At 39.4% G+C, this 21,572-nt stretch overlaps 1 protein-coding gene and 4 non-coding genes across 5 annotated transcripts; 1 reads left to right on the top strand and 4 right to left on the bottom strand.

The window, feature by feature from the left end:
* Window positions 1-607: 607 nt before the first annotated feature.
* Window positions 608-689, bottom strand: trnas-cga (transfer RNA serine (anticodon CGA)). The gene has a single exon. It is a non-coding gene; the product is annotated as a tRNA-Ser (tRNA).
* A 477-nt stretch (window positions 690-1,166) lies between these two features.
* Window positions 1,167-1,244, bottom strand: trnas-cga (transfer RNA serine (anticodon CGA)). The gene has a single exon. It is a non-coding gene; the product is annotated as a tRNA-Ser (tRNA).
* A 480-nt stretch (window positions 1,245-1,724) lies between these two features.
* Window positions 1,725-1,806, bottom strand: trnas-cga (transfer RNA serine (anticodon CGA)). Its single transcript has one exon. It is a non-coding gene; the product is annotated as a tRNA-Ser (tRNA).
* Window positions 1,807-2,830: 1,024 nt separating this feature from the next.
* Window positions 2,831-2,912, bottom strand: trnas-uga (transfer RNA serine (anticodon UGA)). Its single transcript has one exon. It is a non-coding gene; the product is annotated as a tRNA-Ser (tRNA).
* Window positions 2,913-11,777: 8,865 nt separating this feature from the next.
* lrp11 (low density lipoprotein receptor-related protein 11) lies at window positions 11,778-21,195 on the top strand. Its single transcript, XM_059513335.1, has 9 exons — window positions 11,778-12,545; window positions 13,905-14,062; window positions 14,885-15,026; window positions 16,583-16,708; window positions 16,800-16,943; window positions 17,242-17,412; window positions 17,505-17,561; window positions 18,981-19,097; window positions 19,209-21,195. The coding sequence occupies exons 1-9, from the start codon at window positions 11,951-11,953 to the stop codon at window positions 19,361-19,363; spliced, it is 1,665 nt and encodes a 554-aa protein (XP_059369318.1). The 5' UTR covers window positions 11,778-11,950; the 3' UTR covers window positions 19,364-21,195.
* Window positions 21,196-21,572: the final 377 nt, after the last annotated feature.

Here is a 21,572-nt window from a genome sequence, read left to right as displayed (position 1 = left end):
ATCTCCACACAGTGCCATGCAGTATCTAACAAGAAATGATGGCAGAGAGAGCAAAAGCCTTGGAAGGCACAGTTATCAGCACAAAAGTGCAGCGAAGGAACCATAGTCGGCAGGGTTTGAACCTGCGCGGGGAGAACCCAGACAGCTCCCTTGACTGCAGGCAGGGAAGCTAGGATGCCACAAAGATTCAGAAACAAAAGCAAGCTGAAGGATGAGGTGGCTAAAAGGAGCCTGGCATCTCCGATTATCGACACAAAAGGATGTAATGACCCCAATTTGAAAAGTGGTTGCTGCAGCCACAATACAGAGTAATAACCCCTTTAAGATCACAGCGTGCCACTGTGGGCCACTGCTGCAAAACGGTCCAGTGTCATATTCGTCTGTTGCAGAGGAGGCGCATGAATGCTTGTTGGGGAAATGCAGGTGAAGAACATAGTCAGCAGGCCCCAAACCTGTGCGGGAAGACCCCAATGAATTTTTTTTACACATTTCATATAACCGCAGTATCTCCACACAGTGCCATGCAGTATCTTACAAGAAATGATGGCAGAGAGAGAGAAAAGCCTTAGAAGGCACAGTTATCAGCACAAGAGTGCAGCAAAGGAACCGTAATCAGCAGGGTTTGAAACTGCGCAGGGAGACCCCAATGGATTTCGAGTCCATCGGCTTAACCTCTCGGCCATGACTACATTTAGTGGCAGCCAGACAGCCCTCTTGGCTGGAGCCAGGGAAGCAAAGATGCCACAAAGATTGAGTCACAAAATCCAGCTGAAAGATGAAGTGGCTAAAAGGAGCCTGGCGTCCCAGTTTCTCGACACAAAAGGCTGTCATTACCCCAGTTTGAACAGGGCTTGCTGAAGCCACAACGCAGAGTACTAAACACTGTAAGATCACAGTGTGCCACTGGGCCTCAGATGCAAGGAGTCTAGCGGCATATTTATCCGTTACAGAGGAGGCGCATAAATGCTTGTTGGGGATGTGCAGGTGAAGAACATAGTTAGCAGGACTCAAACCTGTGCGGGGAGAGCCCAATAATATTTTTTATACATTTTATATATCCGCAGTATCTCCACACAGTGCCATGCAAAATCTTTCAAGAAATGATGACAGAGAGAGCTAAAGCCTTGGAAGGCACAGTTATCAGCACAAAAGTGCAGTGAAGGAACCGTAGTCGGCAGGGTTTGAACCTGCCGAGATCCCAATGGATTTCGAGTCCATCGCCTTAACCTCTCGGCCACAACTACGTTCAGCAGCAGCCAGACAGCTCCCTTGACTCCAGGCAGGGAAGCAAGGATGCCACAAAGATTCAGAAACAAAAGCAAGCTGAAGGATGAGGTGGCTGAAAAGGAGCCTGGCGTCTCCGATTATCGACACAAAAGGATGTAATGACCCCAATTTGAAAAGTGGTTGCTGCAGCCACAATAAAGAGTAATAGCCCCTTTAAGATAACAGCGTGCCACTGTGGGCCACTGCTGCAAAACGGTCCAGTGTCATATTTGTCTGTTGCAGAGGAGGCGCATGAATGCTTGTTGGGGAAATGCAGATGAAGAACATAGTCAGCAGGCCCCAAACCTGTGCGGGAAGACCCCAATGAATTTTTTTTACACATTTCATATAACCACAGTATCTCCACACAGTGCCATGCAGTATCTTACAAGAAATGATGGCAGAGAGCAAAAGCCTTGGAAGGCACAGTTATCAGCACAAAAGTGCAGCGAAGGAACCGTAGTCGGCAGGGTTTGAACCTGCGCGGGCAGACCCCAATGGATTTCGAGTCCATCGCCTTAACCTCTCGGCAACGACTACATTTAGTTGCAGCCAGACAGCCCTCTTGGATGGAGGCAGGGAAGCAAAGATGCCACAAAGATTGAGTCACAAAATCCAGCTGAATGATGTAGTGGCTAAAAGGAGCCTGGCGTCCCAGTTTTTCTCGACACAAAAGGCTGTCATTACCCCAGTTTGAACAGGGCTTGCTGAAGCCACAACGCAGAGTACTAAACACTGTAAGATAACTGTGTGCCACTGGGCCTCAGATGCAAGGAGTCTAGCGGCATATTTATTCGTTGCAGAGGAGGTGCATAAATGCTTGTTGTGGACGTGCAGGTGAAGAACGTAGTCAGCAGGACTCAAACCTGTGCGAGGAGACCCCAATAATTTTTTAATACATTTTATATAACCGCAGTATCTCCACACAGTGCCATGCAGAATCTTTCAAGAAATGACAACAGAGAGAGCAAAAGCTTTGGAAGGGACAGTTATCAGCACAAAAGTGCAGTGAAGAAACCGTAGTCTGCAGGGTTTGAACCAGCACGGGGAGTCCCCAATGGATTTCAAGTCCATCGCCTTAACCTCTCGGCCACAACTACGTTTAGTGGCAGACAGACAGCTCCCTTGATTGAAGGCAGGGAAGCAAGGATGCCACAGAGATTCAGAAACAAAGGCAAGCTGAAGGATGAGGTGGCTAAAAGGAGCCTGGCATCTCAGATTATCGACACAAAGGATGTAATGACCCCGATTTTAAAAGTGGTTGCTGCAGCCACAATACAGAGTAATAACCCCTTTAAGATCACAGCGTGCCACTATGGGCCACTGTGTCATATTTGTCTGTTGCAGAGGAGGTGCATAAATGCTTGTTGGGGAGATGCAGGTGAAGAACATAGTCAGCAGGCCCCAAACCTGTGCGGGAAGACCCCAATGAATTTTTTTTATACATTTTATATATCCGCAGTATCTCCATTCAGTGCCATGCAAAATCTTTCAAGAAATGATGACAGAGAGAGCAAAAGCCTTGGTAGGCACAGTTATCAGCACAAAAGTGCAGTGAAGGAACCGTAGTCGGCAGGGTTTGAACCTGCGCGGGGAGACCCCAATGGATTTCAAGTCCATCACCTTAACCTCTCAGCCACGACTACGCTTAGTGGCAGTCAAACAGCCCTCTTGGCTGGAGGCAGGGAAGCAAAGATGTCACCAAGATTGAGTCACAAAATCCAGCTGAAGGATGAAGTGGCTGAAAGGAGCCTGGCGTCCCAGTTTCTCGACACAAATGGCTGTCATTACACACATTTTTACACATTTTATATAACCGCAGTATCTCCACACATTGCCATGCAGAAGCTTACAAGAAATGACAGCAGAAAGATCAAAAGCCTTGGAAGGCACAGTTATCAGCTCAAAAGGGCAGTGAAGGAACCGGAGTCGACAGGTTTTGAACCTGCACAGGGAGACCCCAATGAATTTCAAGTCCATCGCCTTAACCTCTTGGCCACAACTATGCTCAGCAGTCAAACAGCTCTCTTGGCTGCAGGCAGTGAAGCAAGGATGCCAAAAAAATTCAGACACAAAAGCCAGCTGAAGGATGAGGTGGCTAAAAGAAGCCAGGCATCCCTGATGCTCGACACCAAAGGCTGACATGACCCCGATTTGAACAGTGTTTGCTGCAGCCATAATGCAGAATACTAACCCCTATAAGATCACAGCGTGCTACAGGGCCACTGCTGCAAAAAGGTCCAGCAGCATATTTGTACATTGCAGAGGAGGCGCATTAAATGCTTGTTGGGGACGTACAGGTGAACAACATAGTCAGCAGGACTCAAACCTGTGCAGGGAGGTCCCCTATGGATTTTTCATACCTTTCATATAACAGCAGTATGCCCACAAACTGCCGAGCAGAAGCCTACAAGAAATTACGGCAGAGAGAGCAAAATGTCTTTGATGGCACAATTAACAGAGCAGTGAAGAAAACATAGTCAGCAGGGTTTGAACCTGCGCAGGGAGACCCCAATGGCTTTTGAGACCATTTCCTTAACCTCTCAGCCAGGACTACACTTAACAGCAGCAAACAGCTCTCTTGACTGCAGGCAGGGAAGCAAGGATGCCACCAAGATTGAGAGACAAAATCCAGCTGAAGGATGAGGTGGCTAAAAGGAGCTTGGCGTCCCAGTTTCCCGATGCAATAGGTTGCTATTATGTGAATTCGAACAGGGGTTGCTGCAGCCAAAACGCAGAGTACTAACCACTATAAGATCACAGCGTGCCACTGCTACAAAATGGTCCAGTGGCATATTTGCCATTGCAGAGGAGCCTGGCGTCCCAGCTCTTGTCACAAAAGGCTGCCATGACCCTGATTTGAACAGTGGTTGCTACAGCCACAACACAGAGTACTAAACCCTTCAAGCTCACAGCGTGCCACTGGGCCACTGCTATAAAATGGACCAGCGGCATATTTGTTATTTACAGAGGAGGCGCATACATGCTTGTTAGGGGTGTGCAGGTGAACAACATAGTCAGCAGGACTCAAACCTGTGTGGGGAGGCTACAGTGGATTTTTTTATACCTTTTATATAACCACAGTATCTCCACAAACTGCCATGCAGAATCTTACAAGAAATTATGGCAAAGATGAAGAAATGACTTGGAAGGCACAGTTATAAGCACAAAACGTCAGTGAAGGAACCGTATTCGGCAGGGTTTGATGCTGCGCGGGGAGACCCCAATGGATTTCAAGTCCATCGCCTTAACCTGTTGACCACAACTATGCTTAGCAACAGCCAGACAGCTCTCTTGGCTGGAGGCAGGGAAGCAAGGATGCCACTAAGATTGAGACAAAAATCCAGCTGAAGTATGAAGTGGCTAAAAGGAGCCTGGCGTCCCAGTTTTCTCGACACAAAAGGCTGTCATTACCCCTATTTGAGCAGGGGTTGCTGAAGCCACAACGCAGAGTACTAAACACTGTAAGATCACAGTGTGCCACTGGGCCTCAGATGCAAAGCAGTCTAGCGGCATATTTATCCGTTACAGAGGAGGCGCATAAATGCTTGTTGGGGACGTGCAGGTGAACAACGTAGTCAGCAGGACTCAAACCTGTGTGGGGAGAACCTTATGTATTTTTTATACCTTTCATATAACAGCATATCTCCACAAACTGCAGAAGCCTACAAGAAATGATGACAGAGAGAGCAAAATGTCTTGGATGCCACAATTAACAGCAGTGAAGGAAACATAGTCGGCAGGGTTTGAACCTGCGCAGGGAGACCCCAATGGATTGATGAGGTGTCTAAAAGGAGCCTGGCGTCCCAGTTTCCTCGATGCAAAAGGATATCATTAGCCAGATTTGAACAAGTGTTGTTGCAGTTTCAGCACAGAGTATTAACCACTATGCGATCACATCTTGCCACCAGTCCACAGATCCAAAACGGTCCAGCGGCATATTTGTCCATTGCAGAGGAGGAGCATAAATGCTTGTTAGGGATGTGTAGGTGAACAAATTATTCAGCAGGACTCAAACCTGTGCGGGGAGACCCCAATGGATTTTTTATATAATATATAACTTTTATATAATCTTTTATATAACTGCAGTATCTCCACAAACTGCCATGCAGAATCTTACAAGAAATTACGGCAGAGAGAGCAAAGGCCCTGGAAGGCACAGTTATCAGCACAAAAGGGCAGTGAAAGAACGGTAGTCGGCAGGATTTTAATCTGTGCGGGGAGACACCAATGGATTTCAAGGCCATCACCTTAACCTCTCAGCCACAACTTTGCTCAGCCGCAGCTAGCAAGCTTTATTGGCTGGGGGCAGGGAAGCAAGGATGCCACCAAGCTTCAGACACAAAATTGAGTTGAGGATGAGGTGACTAAAAGGAGCCTGGCGTCCCTGTTTCTCGTCGCAAAAGGCTGCCATTACCTGGATTTGAACAGGGTTTGCTCAGAAAGTGCAATCAAAATGGCATACTTCCCTACTATATAGTAGGCAAAATTCTGAAGGCAAGCGAGTAAGTATATTTGAATCCTCAGTATTCATTACAGAGTAGGAGAAAATTGCACTAAATCTTGTGAGATTAGGACATACGTATACTTAATTTGCATTCTAATATGCCTACTTACCTGCTATATAGTAGGAGAAAACAGTACGTGAACAGATTAATATGTCCAAAACCATAGTATTCATAAAAGTGTAGCCAAGAAATCCTTGGGGTTCCGGAAGCCCATGGGAGAGGATACCTCACCAGTGGACGTCATGGAGAACAACGACAAGGGTATACACAAATTTGAGTATTACAAACCAAAAACACGGTTCCTCGTGTTAAAATCATATTTGTTGAGCTACTGTATAGTAAACTGTTGATTTGCTTAAGGTGTAAGACGCTAGACAGTAACGTTACAGTATATTTGTTATTTTTCCTGTAAAAACACATTTTATTATGTATAAGCGAACAACGGAACTCCACTAAGCACAAGTACGTCTCCAATGTGCATTCACATAAACCTTGTACATCTTAAAGATGATTACATTTCTATTTAATATGTGAAAGGATTTTTTTTATATAATATTTGCAGATGAGCACATTATAACATGAACAGACATCTGAGTGTGTGATGTATGTGTGCTATAATGTAGAATTCACTGTTGTATTCTACAACAGTGACACTGCAGTCAACACTGCTTTAAATTAATGTAAGTAATGTACATAAATCTACATAGAGTAACTAAACATAATTTATATATTCAATTTGTCCATTAGGACTATTGATAAATTGAGGAACATTTGTGTTTGATAAAAAGTGAGTTAATATATCAGCAACTAGCTCAAATTAACTGTAGTACTGAACAGAAAAATCACAGAGGTAACTGGATGTTACAGGGACAGATGAGACACACAGTTTGTTGCTGTGTCAGAGTCAGATTTACCAAGTAAAAAAAAAAAAAAGTTAATTTGATCGAAATATTTGAGAACATCCATAGAAAAAATGTTATGCAAAATATCAAACACTGATGTTCTGCTGCTTTAAAAAACTGCAACAACAACTGCAAAACAATAACGGTGGAGTTGCTGATACAATGATGATCCCTGTGATAAGTACATGAACACATACTTGTGTGCTATAGCTGACAATTAACTACAAAGATTAGATGAGATGAATAGATGAGTAAGAATCAGGTTTTTATTTACTTTACTATTGCACATTATGAAATGAGTTATGAAATAAGTTCACAATACTAACATTGTCTGAATGCTAGTTTTTAAACTCGAACTGTTTGAAGCAATTGGAGCTGAGTTAATTTCCATGGTAGATTTATGGTAAAACAACTACACAATACAGAATGTTAGAGCAACACTGAATCAGTGAAGTTAATGAGATAATATTCAAGTTTATTATTATTTTTTTCAAGTTTATTTGTATAGCGCTTTGTTACAATACAAATCGTTACAAAGCAACTTTACGTTACTAAACAACTTTTGTTTCTACGATATTTTGTAGTAGCTTATAAGTGGTGACTGTCAGTTTGTGCACGTATGACAGGATTTTTTGAAAAATTAATACAAGACGTAGTCAGCCTTTTAATAATATAATAATTATTATATGATCCAGTCACACTTGTAGCAATATTTGTTAGTTCTGTTTGTTGATTTAGGGTTAGCATCATCGGGGGTCCTCTGAACTAATGTTGTGTGATTAATTAATAAATGATTGAGCATTAGTGATGAACACCTGCTATTAACAAGCAGAATCCCAGTAGGAAAGACAAACACACACAAGAACTGACTTCAGCCACAGCTTTAGATTAAATCTCTCAAGATCTGATTAAACAACTCATAAAACAGCTTCACATTACTAACCAAAGTGACTTTATTTCTGTCATATGTCTACAGAAGGTCTTATTGAGAGTTACAGATGTTTAGATGTTTTTTTTGTCTCACTATGATGGAAATCAGTGTTTACTTTAGTTGAGGTCTTGAACACCATGACCTTTTAATTTTCTTTTTTTTTTTTTTTGTCTGCAGTATCAATGTGGTTTTTAAATGTTTTTGTTACAGCAAAAAAGGAACAAAAGAAAAACAATGGTACTGTTGTTTAAAGATTGATAAGAACAAGCATTCTTTAATTTAGAGTCACTAATTTTATCCAGTGTCTTACTGAATGTTGATAATAGAGCAGAAGAACAAGCAGTGCTGAGCCGTCAGTAATAACAGATCATTAAAAAGACATCACCCTTTAAGACAATAACAAGAAATCAAGACACATCAAGAATCAGTGTATGAATCTCAACAATGGTGACAATCCACAAAATAAATAAACAGATACGTTCTGGACATCACTAAACATGCTACTAAAACGCAAGACAGAAGCACAAATACAAGCACATAGTAAGAATTCAAGAAAATAAGTGGACAATTCACAGGCATAATTTATTCATGCTGCAATGCATGCTGGGAGTCATGGATGAGTTTTGCCCTTTGCTGGTACCCAGCATGCATTGCATCATTGTTGAGATTCATATGCTGATTGTTGATGTGTCTCTTTAAGTGTCAATGGCATGGTAGATCAAAATGTTTTAAACCAATTTTTTTTTATTATTATTCTTTAATTTCTGGTTGTTACATATTTGATATTATACTACAAATCACAAGAAAAAAAAACATTGAAAACTAAACAAATATCATAATCTAAATCGCTGTAACTCTCATTAAGATCTTCTGTAGACATCTGCCAGAAATAAAGTCAGTCTGGTTAGTAATGTGTGAAGCTGGTAAAGCTGTTTGTTGATTGTTTAAATCTTCAGTTGTTTTAATCTAAGGCTGTGGCTGAAGTCAGTTGTAGTTCCTGTGTGTGTCTTGTTTCTCTTTTCTTCAGTGATTCTGCTTGTTAACAGCAGCTGTTCATCAGTGACTGAATTCACTCATTAGTGTTCATTCTCCCTGTCAGGTGGACTATATTAGTAAACTCATGTAGGGAATAGTGAACGAGGGAGTAGGGTGTGATTTGAGACACAGTCTCTGAGTGTCGACTTTGAACACTGTTAATTAACGATATATAGTCATCGAAAATGACGAATATTACACAGAATGCACTGTTTTAATGGAAAACAGCATGTTACTGTTTTTACAGCGATTTTTAACAGTGTATGAAATATTGAGCTTAAATCTTTCCAAAACATGCTTAGCAGGATAAATCATATATGAAGTATTTTTTGTAAGACACTTCCTTAATTTTGTTATTAATACAAAACTTATTTGGCATACCCAAGACATATTACCAAATAAAGAAAACCAATGAAGAAGTTTTCGTAGATGAATTAAACCTTTCGCTCATATCTTTTAAGTCAATGGTTCTCAGTTCCAGTCCTCACGTCCCCTGCTTTGCACATTTTCTATGTTTCTCTTATTACTTCAGACGTTTCCCAGCAAGCAATTTTTGGTTTAAAAGACATCTAATAGCCGTCTAAACACAGCCCAGACGTCTAGGCTAAAACAAGGCTGAATTTGGGCTATCAGTAAAAAGTTAATAGATGTCTAATCATAACCTAAGAAAAGCCTAGTCATCAAATAGACCGCTATTAAAAGACTACATGTATAGGTGTTATAGATGGTGTCTAGGCTAAAACAAGGCTGAATTTGGGCTGTCAGTGAAAATCCAATAGACGTCTAACCATAATCATCAAATAGACATATTATGAATGCCTACATAATAGATAACAAAACAATACCTAAAATATTTTTTGTTAACTAAATATAACGTTCTTCTCAAAGATAACAATTAAAACAAACAAATGAAATATAAAGCTTTTATTAATAGAAGCAAAAAAATGTATAATGAAGACTAAATACAAAATGAAAAACATAAGAAATAATATATTTGTGACAATAACAAAATATAAACAACGTAATTATATATATATATAAAGTAAGATTTTAACTTGTAATAAAAAACAGGACAACCAATATTCGGACAACATGGAAAAATATTAAATCCAATACAGATCACGAGACAAACTATCAAGAGTGAAGTGATTCACTGTTATTTTTATTTCTATAACCCCCCCCCCCCACGCTCTTCCTGGTGCTTGTTTAAAATGCTCCCCGATGCCATTACTCAAGTCTAATTCAGTTGCCGTTGGGAAGTTGGTCATCACGGCATCTGCTAGGAAAGAAAAAAATAAGCACTATAAAAGGCTTTTTGGACATCATGTTTTACTTTAATTACATTAATTGTGACGGAGTGTCTTTCTATTTTTCTTTGATGATAGGGCTCAGGTGCGTTAACAGAGAGAGACATGCAAAATATGCAGAGCTGGGGGGAGCGAGGACTGGAATTGAGAACCACTGTTTTAAGTTGTTACGCTTATTATAATGTCCTAAGTCACATTATAATGTCATCATGGCAGATTAAATCCGGATCACAGGTCCAAGTTTGGTGACCCCTGATCTACACCAAACAATGACGGACAAATGTACAAATGAAACACAGTGGTATATACTGTATACTGTATACTTGTACCTGTTTTGTTTTGCACAGTATTACACTGTGGATATGTGCTTTGTAAACTAAATGGATGGATGATCCAGCTGTGGGCTCCATCTTCTGGCGAGACGGGGCAATTTATTCAAATAGTGCCCTTTTTGAGGGTATGGGGGCAATTTCGAATACTATGGAAAGAATTTCCGGACTATTTTCAAATGGAATTGCAAACGCAAATGAAAATACAATTTGGAATTCCATTTGAAAATAGTCCGGAAAATCCTTCCATAGCATACAGCCAGGGAAATAGGAAAAGGACACAGAAAGCAAACCTGGAAACAATGGGGAACAAAATGCATTTAAAAATAAATGTTTAACACAGTACCAAAATAGGGGAACAAAGACACCCTGATTATCATAAGAGCCTGATTCCTCTCCTTCGAAATCAGATTTGTTAGCAGGTGGACTGCCCAGACTCTGACCTTTGTCTGTTTGACCATTATCCTGTCTCCTCCTAGTCCAGAACTGGTGCGTACTGTGTTTATTATTGTGCTTCAGTAAACTAGAGTTAAGCATTCTTATGCTTTTGGGTCTTTCTTTGCAAAGACTGGACACCTCCCTTCAGCATAAGATGCTGAGCTCCAGCCTCCACACAATCCTAGTGAAGTGGTATAGAAGATGTATGGACAATTCAGAAACTGCTGTACATAATGCATAGTACTCACAGCAATACGTATAGGCTTATTACAAGTAACACTACTTTTAATTACTTATTATTTATTACCTATCGGGGAGACAGGCTACATCTTTGGGTGTGGCTCATAATTGGCCTATATTTTGTGAATGCAAATCTTGAAACACAGTGACGTTTTGGGGAAGCACGACAAATTTGATACAGTTTTGTCAATAGGAATTATAAAAAGGCAGTAGTACTAATGTTGAAATTCACAGTAAATCTCTTAAATTACAATCTGCATCATTAGGGGTGTAGAACACAGCCCTGTGCCCAAAAATCTGTTGCTCCATCACAAAATATTCCTGCTCCATCCAGCCCTGCAGAGTTCAGCTACAAGTCTAATCAACCGGATGTACTGTACAGTTACATTGACTGACTTCAATATATATATATATATATATATATATCAGCTTGTAAACAAATCTGTGATCTCCAAAATAATTTTAGTTAAATGAATGATATTAGAAACATTAAAAAATATATAAAAAATATTAAAAACTTTTATTTATTGTATGTTTTATTGTTGTATTGTTGTCCAATTAAAACAAAGAGATAATTTAATTTGTCTTTTATTTGTCATATTTATCATAATGCATACTTCTATAAAGAGACATTTTTAGACTCATATTTGAGTGTCACCTAGCCACTGATGCTTGGACCCCAATAATCTGCTTGCGGCTATATTTCACCGTATATTTCATTATACTCAAGAAGATATATGATTATGTAAGTCAGTGCAGTGGTGTTTGTGTTGAGCCACAGAGAGCCGCCTACAGGGACTAACAGGCTTCGCAGCATAACGCTGCATTAACCGCTGCGCTCCTTTCAGTTCAGTTGGCCGTGAAAACGACAGGTGCAGGTGCTTTGTGTTGTTCTTCCAAAATGCGCAAAACGTTGATTCTTTTATCGTAAACTAATACTTTGAATCTCGAATGTGATGTGAGAAATAGAGTGCCACTGTTTCCATCTTGACAAATGAGTGTTTACAGCGTCATCATGTCGCATCACATCCAGCGAGCGCTCATCTGTTCTCTTCTTCTCTGTTTGACGACGACGGGCATGACGCGCTCCTCTTCAACATCCGACCTCAAATCCAAAATATCTGGCGTGGAGGAACTGCTGGAGGAGTTCCGTAAGCAGCTACAGCAGGATGAGTCGGACTCGAGGGTGGATGAGGAGAATGGAGACCGCTGTATCAGTGGCTTCAGGGCGGCGGAGGAGCGCATCATCCGCGCCAGCGCGTCCATCGAGCAGGGCGCCGCGTTCTTGTCCGCGCCGCAGAGGGTGTTCAGCTGGAGGGACTGCGCGCACGCCTGCTGCTCTCACCCGCACTGCACATCCGCCATCATCCAGGAGGACCTCAAGGCGCCCGATGACAGTTTGCGCTGTTATCTCTTCAACTGCACGTACAGGGGCAGGGATGTGTGCTCGTTTTCCTTCCAGCCGGGATTCAGCACCTACAGTCGGGTGGACAACAGCAGCTCTAGACCCCACGAGCCCGGCCTTGACTCTGCTGCCACTGACAGCCCAAGCACTTCAGCCACGAGACCCTCATATGGGATCGATGAGGGTGGGTTTCTCCGATTAATCACGGGCTTTCACAATAGAGACGGAAAAATGTTGGTTTGTTGTTGTTTGGTATCGAATGCAAACAACCTATTGATCATGAGCCCAACATTCAATCTAGCTGAGGAAAGACGTCTTCCACTAATGTAATTTAATGTTGTGTTAAGAGAGAGAGAGAGAGAGAGAGAGAGAGAGAGAGAGAGAGAGAGAGAGAGAGAGAGAGAGAGAGAGAGAGAGAGAGAGAGAGAGAGAGAGAGAGAGAGAGAGAGAGAGAGAGAGAGAGAGAGAGAGAGAATAATAATAATAAAAAAAACTCATTACTGAAGTACAAATTGCAGTCACAATTCTGTAGTAATGGTACGATTTACTCCGAAGAGATGACATTTTTTTGTGTGTGACATAAAAATATTTTTTAGAATAATTGTGCATAATAGGTTAAGCAAAACATATTATTTTTTCCTTTTTTCTGGGGACATTTTAACTGCAGGGAGACATGCATTATGGTACAGTATAAATATTTTGAGTGTCCCTTATTTAGTCCCTTAATTCCTAAAAAAAAAAGATTTTGTCCCTTATTTTCCATTTCTACATCAAAACGAAAGCTCTATAAAAATACAATGAATTATTATGAGGCTGTAGAGAACAGGGCACTTGTGTTGACTTATATAATGAGGTTTTAATTACATAGTTTTAATATAATCAGTCATGAACAAAAGTGGGCCGGTCTTTAAAACTTTATAATAATGTTCAGTTGTAAGTCATTTATAAGTGATTAGTTATGACAGATTTGTTAATCGTTAGCATATTACTTAATTATCATTTGTGAACATATAGTAAATTGAGATAAAGAGATAACAAGAGATAAAAATATTAACATATCACCTTAATTGTCATTATTTGGAAGTGTAACAGCAGAGTTGGTGACTTTAGATGACTTTGAATCTAGCAGATAGTATTTTTGATTTCATATAGTCCTTAGAGAAAAACTTTAAAGTGATAGTTCACCTGAAAATCTAAAATGCGTCATCATTTTCTGAAGTAAACAGTTGCTGGTAGCCTTAGACTTGCATAGTTGTTTTCTTTTTCTTTTTTTCTTCGCACTAGCAGCTGATTGGTTAACCAACATTCTTTAATACATATTATTTTGTGTTCAACAGAAGAAATAAACTCATACTGGTTTGAAACACCTTTAGGGTGAATACAAGATGACATATTTAGTTTTATTTATTATTAGTATTATAATTATTATTATTTTTTACTACTGTTAAGTTATACTGAAGCTCAAGAAACTCCACTTCCTGCCTCCAAAGTTTGTATTGTCACAAAAGAAGTTGACCTTGACCTGCGTGTTTGGGTTTGACAGCTCTGGATGAGCCGCCTCGCAGTGATGCGGGACAGGACTTGGTGGTTCAGCTGCCGACAGACTGGGCTGTGCTAGACGGCAGAGACAGCACCGATGATCATGACATCATTCATTACGAGTGGGCTCTTGTGAAAGGAGATCCTGCCGTTAAAATGAAGGTAAACTCTCTCAAAGTTTAACACTGTGACATTGCTTTGTTTGAGCAACCTGAACAGCTGGACGAAGCCACATTGGCTCAACCAATAGAAGTCTGGGGAGTGTTTGAACAAGGATTGCTGTACTGTTGGGATTTTTAATACAGGTGCATCTCAATAAATTAGAATGTTGTGGAAAAGTTCATATATTTCAGTAATTCAACTCAAATTGTGAAACTTGTGTATTAAATAAATAAAAGTAAATTGGTGGGTTTTTATTAAATGTGAGTCAAAATCATCACAATTAAAAGAACTAAAGACTTAAACTACTTCAGTCTGTGTGCACTGAATTTATTTAATACACAAGTTTCACAATTTGAGTTGAATTACTGAAATATATGAACTTTTGAAATATTACTGAAATATATGAGCCAGTTAGGCTGTTCGGTTTATTCATTTTATGGTTGTGTCAGTTACATTGCAGTGCACTACTGCAGAGACTGCAAAATATAGGCTTGAGTAATATCATGACCAAAATATTCATACCATATGTAGCATCCTTTACCAGATTTCTTCATTGTAATAAATAATATCTGTGACCCGATATTTTACTCAAGTTTAGTCAAGATAGATAAGAAACTCATGGTACTGTCCAGTTAAAATGATGGCGTGAAAACCATTTCAGAAAAGGCTAATGAGCCATTATCATTTTGCATTTAAATTGTACTGCATATTTCAGTAGCTTTGAGTGGACCAGTAATTACAGAGACTTCAGAGGGTCAGAGAGACATAACTGAGTAACATGTGAAGTTCACTGGTCTTGATGGTGCTGTGTGATGTGTGCAGGTGACTCACCCAGGCCTGCTGAAACTCAGTGGTCTTAGAGAAGGCATTTACACCTTTGAGCTGACCGTCACCGACACGGCGGGACAGAAGAGATCTGACAATGTGTCTGTCAGTGTGCTCGCCCCTGCTCCAAACGCAGAAGGTCAGAAATGACTTGTCTCTAAACCTTCCTTGTCTTTTTTTTTTTTTTTTTTTTAAATGGTCACATCTAAGCATGGATGATTAGTATTTGGTGTGTGTGTGTGAGAGAGAGAGAGAGAGAGAGAGCTTGCATGTTAGGAATATGAAAACCTACATATTTTCAATATCAGCTAGCTGGTGGGTTGTCTGAGAGACGACTTGTGTCAGGGATATTTAGGCTGGTTTAGGACCATGCTGACTGGACATCGATTAGTTGTTTTTCTAGAGCTGTTCATTTGAAGCTAAACTGAACAGAGCAGAACACAGGGGTCCTAAGAGGTTTTATTAATAACCTCAAATTAAACAGCATTCAAAGAGAGATCTGGCACAATCTCTGTATACATGGGTACACGGACTAACATTAAAAAATAATAAATAAATAAAAAGTCTGACTGTATTAAAATATATTGTTGAAAATAATCAGTTGATTTCATGACCGTAAAAATGTATTTGGTAATGATGACGTTGAGTGATTATTTGTCTGGTGAAGGGCTAAGAAGAATATGTATATTCAAAAATGCAATATGCAAAAGAGAAAAATGAGGACACAAACCCCAAGTCTTTCATTTTTTGATGGAATGATACAAAAATGAAAGAGGGACTGTTTAGGATGTGTGTGAAGGAGAGCACAAAAAAGGCAAACCTCTGGCCGTGTGAATACTGAAAATTACCAAAACGTTCTGGAATCTCTTTATGTTCAAATGAGCAGTGTATGCAGAAGACTGAGATGAAGTAGAAAATGATGCAATATAGTAACAGATAACATTGATATGCTTGTAAATATGAGTCATAAGATGTTTATTTTAGTGATGTTTATTGAGCAGTCTGATAGCGGTTGGAAAGAAACATTTCTTTTAACTTTAGGAAGGTTTAGCTGTTATAATGATCTCTCTGATGAGAAACTTACACACACTTAGACCACACTAACTGACAGGTCAAGTAGTCATCATCCTTGACCCACTTTCTGCATGTATATGTCCATATATTATTATACCATATTTTCCGGACTATAAGTCACACTTTTTTTCATAGTTTGGCTGGTCCTGCGACTTATAGTCAGGTGCGACTTATTTATCGAAACTAATTTGACATGAACCCAAAGAGAAATGAACCAAGAGAAAACATTACCATCTCCAGCCTGAGAGGGCGCTACTGAGGTCAACACTGAAGACATAGAGCGCCCTCTCACGGCTGGAGACGGTAATGTTTTCTCTTGGTTCTTGGTTTTAAATAAATGCGACTTATAGTCCAGTGCGACTTATATATGTTTTTTTTCCTCATCATGACGCATTTTTGGACTGGAGCGACTTATACTCAGGTGCGACTTATAGTCCGATAAATACGGTATGTAAAACTGTTTTAGTTTATTCATAATTCAGTGTCTAAAACACTGTTCTTTACTGCTGTACTTTGTTTTCTCTCAAGTGTCTTGAGTTGAGTCTGTTTGGTGCAGATTACTCCCTGACTGTTTTAATTGGATCTGGATGTGTCACAGATGTGTGTGTTGTTCCTCTGAAGTGTGTACAGGTCACTGCTCTCGGTATCAGTTCATGTGTGATGATGGCTGCTGTATAGACATCGGTTATGCCTGCGATGGAAAGCAACACTGCCCTGACCGATCAGATGAAGATTTCTGCCAAAATTGTAAGCCTAGATCACCAAGCCACTCTCCTACCATCTTTTCAGAATCTTAATTATTTACAGAAAAATGAAAATGGTTGGGTCTGTTTTATAGTTGATAGTGGTCATAAGTCCAACCCCGCCTCTAAACATGGACCAGATACACAAACTGAAGCAGAAGCCCAGACGCCCACAGAAATACAGCTCGAAGAGAGCCCTAAATCTGAACAACATCTACATTATGACTTCAGTTCACAAGGTACGACATACGATTCATCACTCAAAGACACGTTTAAAGCAATGGCAAATTTAAAATTCATTGTGTCCTTATTTACTCAATCTCATGTTGTTCCTTTAAATGTTTCGAAGAATGTTAATGCAGACTCTATTGAAGACAAAGCACACTGACTGCTCAAAAACTACAGATGTTGCTTTAATCATGAGCTCACAAAATTCCTCCACTGCTTCCTTTCTCTTCGGGCAGCTTTTATGAACAAAGCCTCTATGTCTAGTCATCTGATACTGTGAGAGCAAATGTCTCTGCCTCTTTGTGGCAGATCCCTGTGCAGCGCCCCCTGCGGTCGGCCCGTGTAAAGGTGTTTTCCCACGCTGGTATTACGAATCTAAAACAGGAGAGTGCCAGCACTTCCAGTACGGTGGCTGCAAAGGAAACCACAACAACTTCCTCCAGAAGACTGATTGCATAAATGAGTGCATTCAGAAACCACGTGAGACTTGATTGGTTTAGCTGATTTTTGAATGTATAAATCATTCAGTTGAATTCTCTGATGCTAACAGTTGTTCTGTTGCCATCTTTCAGCAGTAACAAAACATCAGGGCACTGCAACTCCGTTACCCAGTGTGAAAACATACACACGTATGTACAACAATATCAGTTAAGAGTTAAGAATAGAATATTCTGTTTTCTTTATGCCTGGGGTGTCCAACCCTGCTCTCGGAGAGACAATGTCCTGCAAAGTTTAGCTCCATCACACTTTCCTGGAAGTTTGTAGTGAGTCTGAAGGCCTTCATTAGCTGGTTCAGGTGCGGTTCATTAGGGTTGGAGCTAAATTCTGCAGGACAGTGCTCCTCCAGGAACAGGTTTGGACACCCCTGATCTATGTGTGTGTGTGTGTATAAGCGTCCTCTCTGCATGTATATCGTCACTTTAATGCTGCCTTCACATGCTATCAGAAATGTCCTATTTCTCACTAATGCAGTCATGATTATGAGGTTGTTGCATTCAAGTGCTTTGTTGTCAGAAAAAATTAAATGTAGCATCCCATTGTTTGACAATCATATAAAAAAAAATCACAGCATATAGATAATCAGCTTTCTGACAATTTGCTTCAAATGATTGTTCATATATAGCCTATAAATACACTACTTTAGCAGCAAGACAGTCATGTAGTTGTGATAAAAAAAGAATAAAGAAACACAATGACAGCCAATGTTGGGGTTAACGTATTATAAGTAAGTTACATAATTAGATGACCTTTTTTCAAGTAACTAGTAAAGTAACGCATTACGTTTTAATTTACAAGAAAATAGAAAAAAGTTAATTTTTTCAAATAAGTCATGCCAGTTTTCCCATTAATTGATTGACAGCCCTCCTGTCCTCATGGTGAGAGAAATTAAGAGTACGATGTTACTGTAGTTCTAGAATAAATGTAAATATGCATTGATTCATCCCACTTGAAAAACATTTTTTAAATAAAAATTCAGATTCAGAATTCCTCAAAATTAATAAAAACCATGAAATGCAACTTAGAATATGACGCAAACCTGTAATAATTAAATTCTGAATAACACAAATGTCCTTCATGTATTTAATCCCATTTTATTAACCAGTGTCTTTACTGCTGACCTTCGAATTTTCCTTCAGCCTGAGGCTGATTCAGGGCTCGGAAATTCTGGTATCAAAATTATAATTAGTAATCAAAAACGAATTGATTAATAGTTAGGGTTTCTGAGATGTGAATATGTCTTGAGAGTCCGTTGATGTCTAATTTCTGATTAGGAAGCTTGTATTTACAGTAATTCTGATATCACGTGAAGGCAGCATTAGTGCTTGAGCTGTTTAGAGCAGAATTAATTCTGACTGGCTTTCGTTCAACAGATTAAAAAACAATATTGTTCCTTTGTTACATTATAGTTGTGCTGTGGACACTGCTATTCTTGTGCTTGCAGTGAAGGGACCTTTAGACTCTTTAATGCCCTTGTGTTAAATGATTCAATTTAATGCCAGCAGCATGTAATATAAAAAATAACCTTTTTTTTTTTTGTTTTTGTGCAGCTCCCATTGCTTTTGTCCATAAGGAAAAACTGCATGATCCTCTAACAGAATCTCGAAATTCACTGCCATCGTCTAAATTACATCGTGTACTGGAAGGACACCCACCCCCTGAATCAGGTCTGTTTTATCATCCGAGTCACATACAGCACTAAATAAATGTCATTTGTACTTTTGTGTGTTTGTCAGTTTTCTCCGATTCTTCAAGTGTCTTTCTGTGTATGTGTGAAGGTGCGATCTTACCCCTGGCGTTGGGTCTGATCATCAGCGCTCTGCTCTTACTGATGGTGGGCTGCAGGCTCTGTCTTGTGCGCCGCAGACTGAAGAAAGCTTTGCCTCTCACCACAGAAGAGTCTGATTACCTCATCAATGGCATGTATCTGTAGCAGAACAGCCACCTCTCAGCCAATCACCCGTCCAGTCTGCTGCACCATCTGTGTGACAGTGTGTGTACAGCTGACAAAACCATCAAATGCACAGCTAGTCAACCCTGCTCCTGGGGCCAGGTGCACCAGCCTAGTTATGACATAAAGGGGCAATAAACTGCACCATTCAAATATAAAATAAATATTTCCTCCAACAAAGAATAATGCATTGAATAAAACGGCTGACTAATTGAACTGCATTAATTTAATGTTTAATGTTTTACCCAGCAGACCATGCTTAATACATATAATGTTGGCATTTACAAAGAGAGAACATTATGTGCATAAATAAGTTTGAAGCTCTTCAACATGAACCCAGATCTAAACAGTGCACCTCAGTGGGAATCCCTCATGTTGGAATCCAAAAGGGATCAATCGTAATAAATAAAGCTAATTTATTTTTATGAATGTTATTTACATTTAAAACACCTGTTATGTTTTAGTTTTTTTTTTTCATGAGCTAGTATCATATTTCCATGTGTCCTTTTTAACATTAGTTACATGAAGTAAAAGAAGTTCAAGTAAAAGGATCAACCCTAACAAGCCAATTCACAACAACACAAGTCTGTTCATAAATTTGAAGGCTACTGTTGGATAGAAGGTAAACATCCAGCGACTACACATTACTTTACAGAGAGCTTACAACCTATTAGCTACATTCTGCATTCTCAAAAACAAGTACAAAGTTACAAACTAGTTACCGGTAGTAATTAATACGCCCCAAGTGGACTTTATGTTCCACCTTAAGAACTTGCAAATGGTTGGTACAACCCTATAGAGCTTCCTTGCTCCAATGCTAATCAAACAGACCTGGACCCCCTGTAACCAGGGTGCTCAGAGTTAATGGAGAACTACAGACGGGGTGTTGGTGCAGGCCTGAAACTTAACTCTGCAGGAAGGTATTGTAGTTCTCCAAAAGCAGGGTTGACGACTACTGATCTATTGATTAATGGTAAGTGTTCATGACCTTAATATACGTGCAAAATGACAAAACTATCTCTTTACTCTCTCACTATATAGGATGCCAAATTAAGTGAATCTCAATTCATGCTATCCGGAAAATAACATTTCAAACGTTTATGGACACTGTTTCTGAGAAAATTGTATCTGTTATAGAGTTATCTTGGTAGTAATTATGCAGATGTGTGTGACTGCAACAAAGGTTCCTATGGTATAAAGATGCAGTTGTATTATTTGATAATATGTCTAAATACTGGCTTAACGCATACTGAAGAGTATACTTGTTTTTGAAGTGACTGAATTTGAATTTAGCTTTATTTTTTTTAAGGAAGCATGATATATACCAAAAGCATGCCTGATATTTTTTGACCTGGGAATTTGACCTTTAATGAGAGTATTTTTCTGCTTATTCTGGGAGAATTTCTGAAAGAAAAAAAAAGTGCTCAGCCTTAATAGGATAAACATTTAAACCATTTTGTTTCTGCATCCTTATATGATCATATGTAGGAGTTCATTAATAATCTCAGTCCAGGGAATACAGCTTTAGTTAATGTAATCATTGGTGCCATCTTAAAAGGTCTAGATTACAATTTTGGCTTTTTTTCCCTTTTTTTTATTGGCCCTGATAATGGCCTTATATCCTAGAATATCTGGTTAGGGCAATGTTTCCAATGTGGTTTAATGGCTTACTGTGATATTAAATACTAGTCTGTATAATCAGTGTAATTGTGCAAACATGTTTTGAAACCTTATAACATATATGATTGTAAAATATAAAATTTAATAATCTTGGAGAAATACATTTAAAAACCCCATTAAATGTAGACTAGCTATATGAGTATCCAGAGTGTTTTATTAATGTCACATGCATACTGCACACACAAATATGAAAAGCAAAATTTCTTTCAGATTTTTTTTATGGTGTAACACAAATCAGCTTATCATACGAGGTAGCTAAATTCTGTGAAGATCCAATGACTCGTCTAGCACAATTTTTTATCCATTTTGTGCATTTGAATATTGTTTCTAGGTCTCACAGTACAATAGTTAATTAGCATAAACATAAGTGAAAGTTTGAGCTATTGCTGGTGCTAGAAGATTTGAGAGATTGGCTTCAAAATTTGTAATGCTGAATAAATGGTCTTCTGTGTGCCAAATTTCTAACTATTCTGTGTACAGTTCTATGCCATAAATGTAACAAAATGTTACT

This window comes from Carassius carassius, chromosome 27, assembly GCF_963082965.1.
Source record: "Carassius carassius chromosome 27, fCarCar2.1, whole genome shotgun sequence".
Taxonomy (NCBI): Eukaryota; Metazoa; Chordata; class Actinopteri; order Cypriniformes; family Cyprinidae; genus Carassius; species Carassius carassius.
This window is presented reverse-complemented; position numbering and strand designations above follow the sequence as displayed.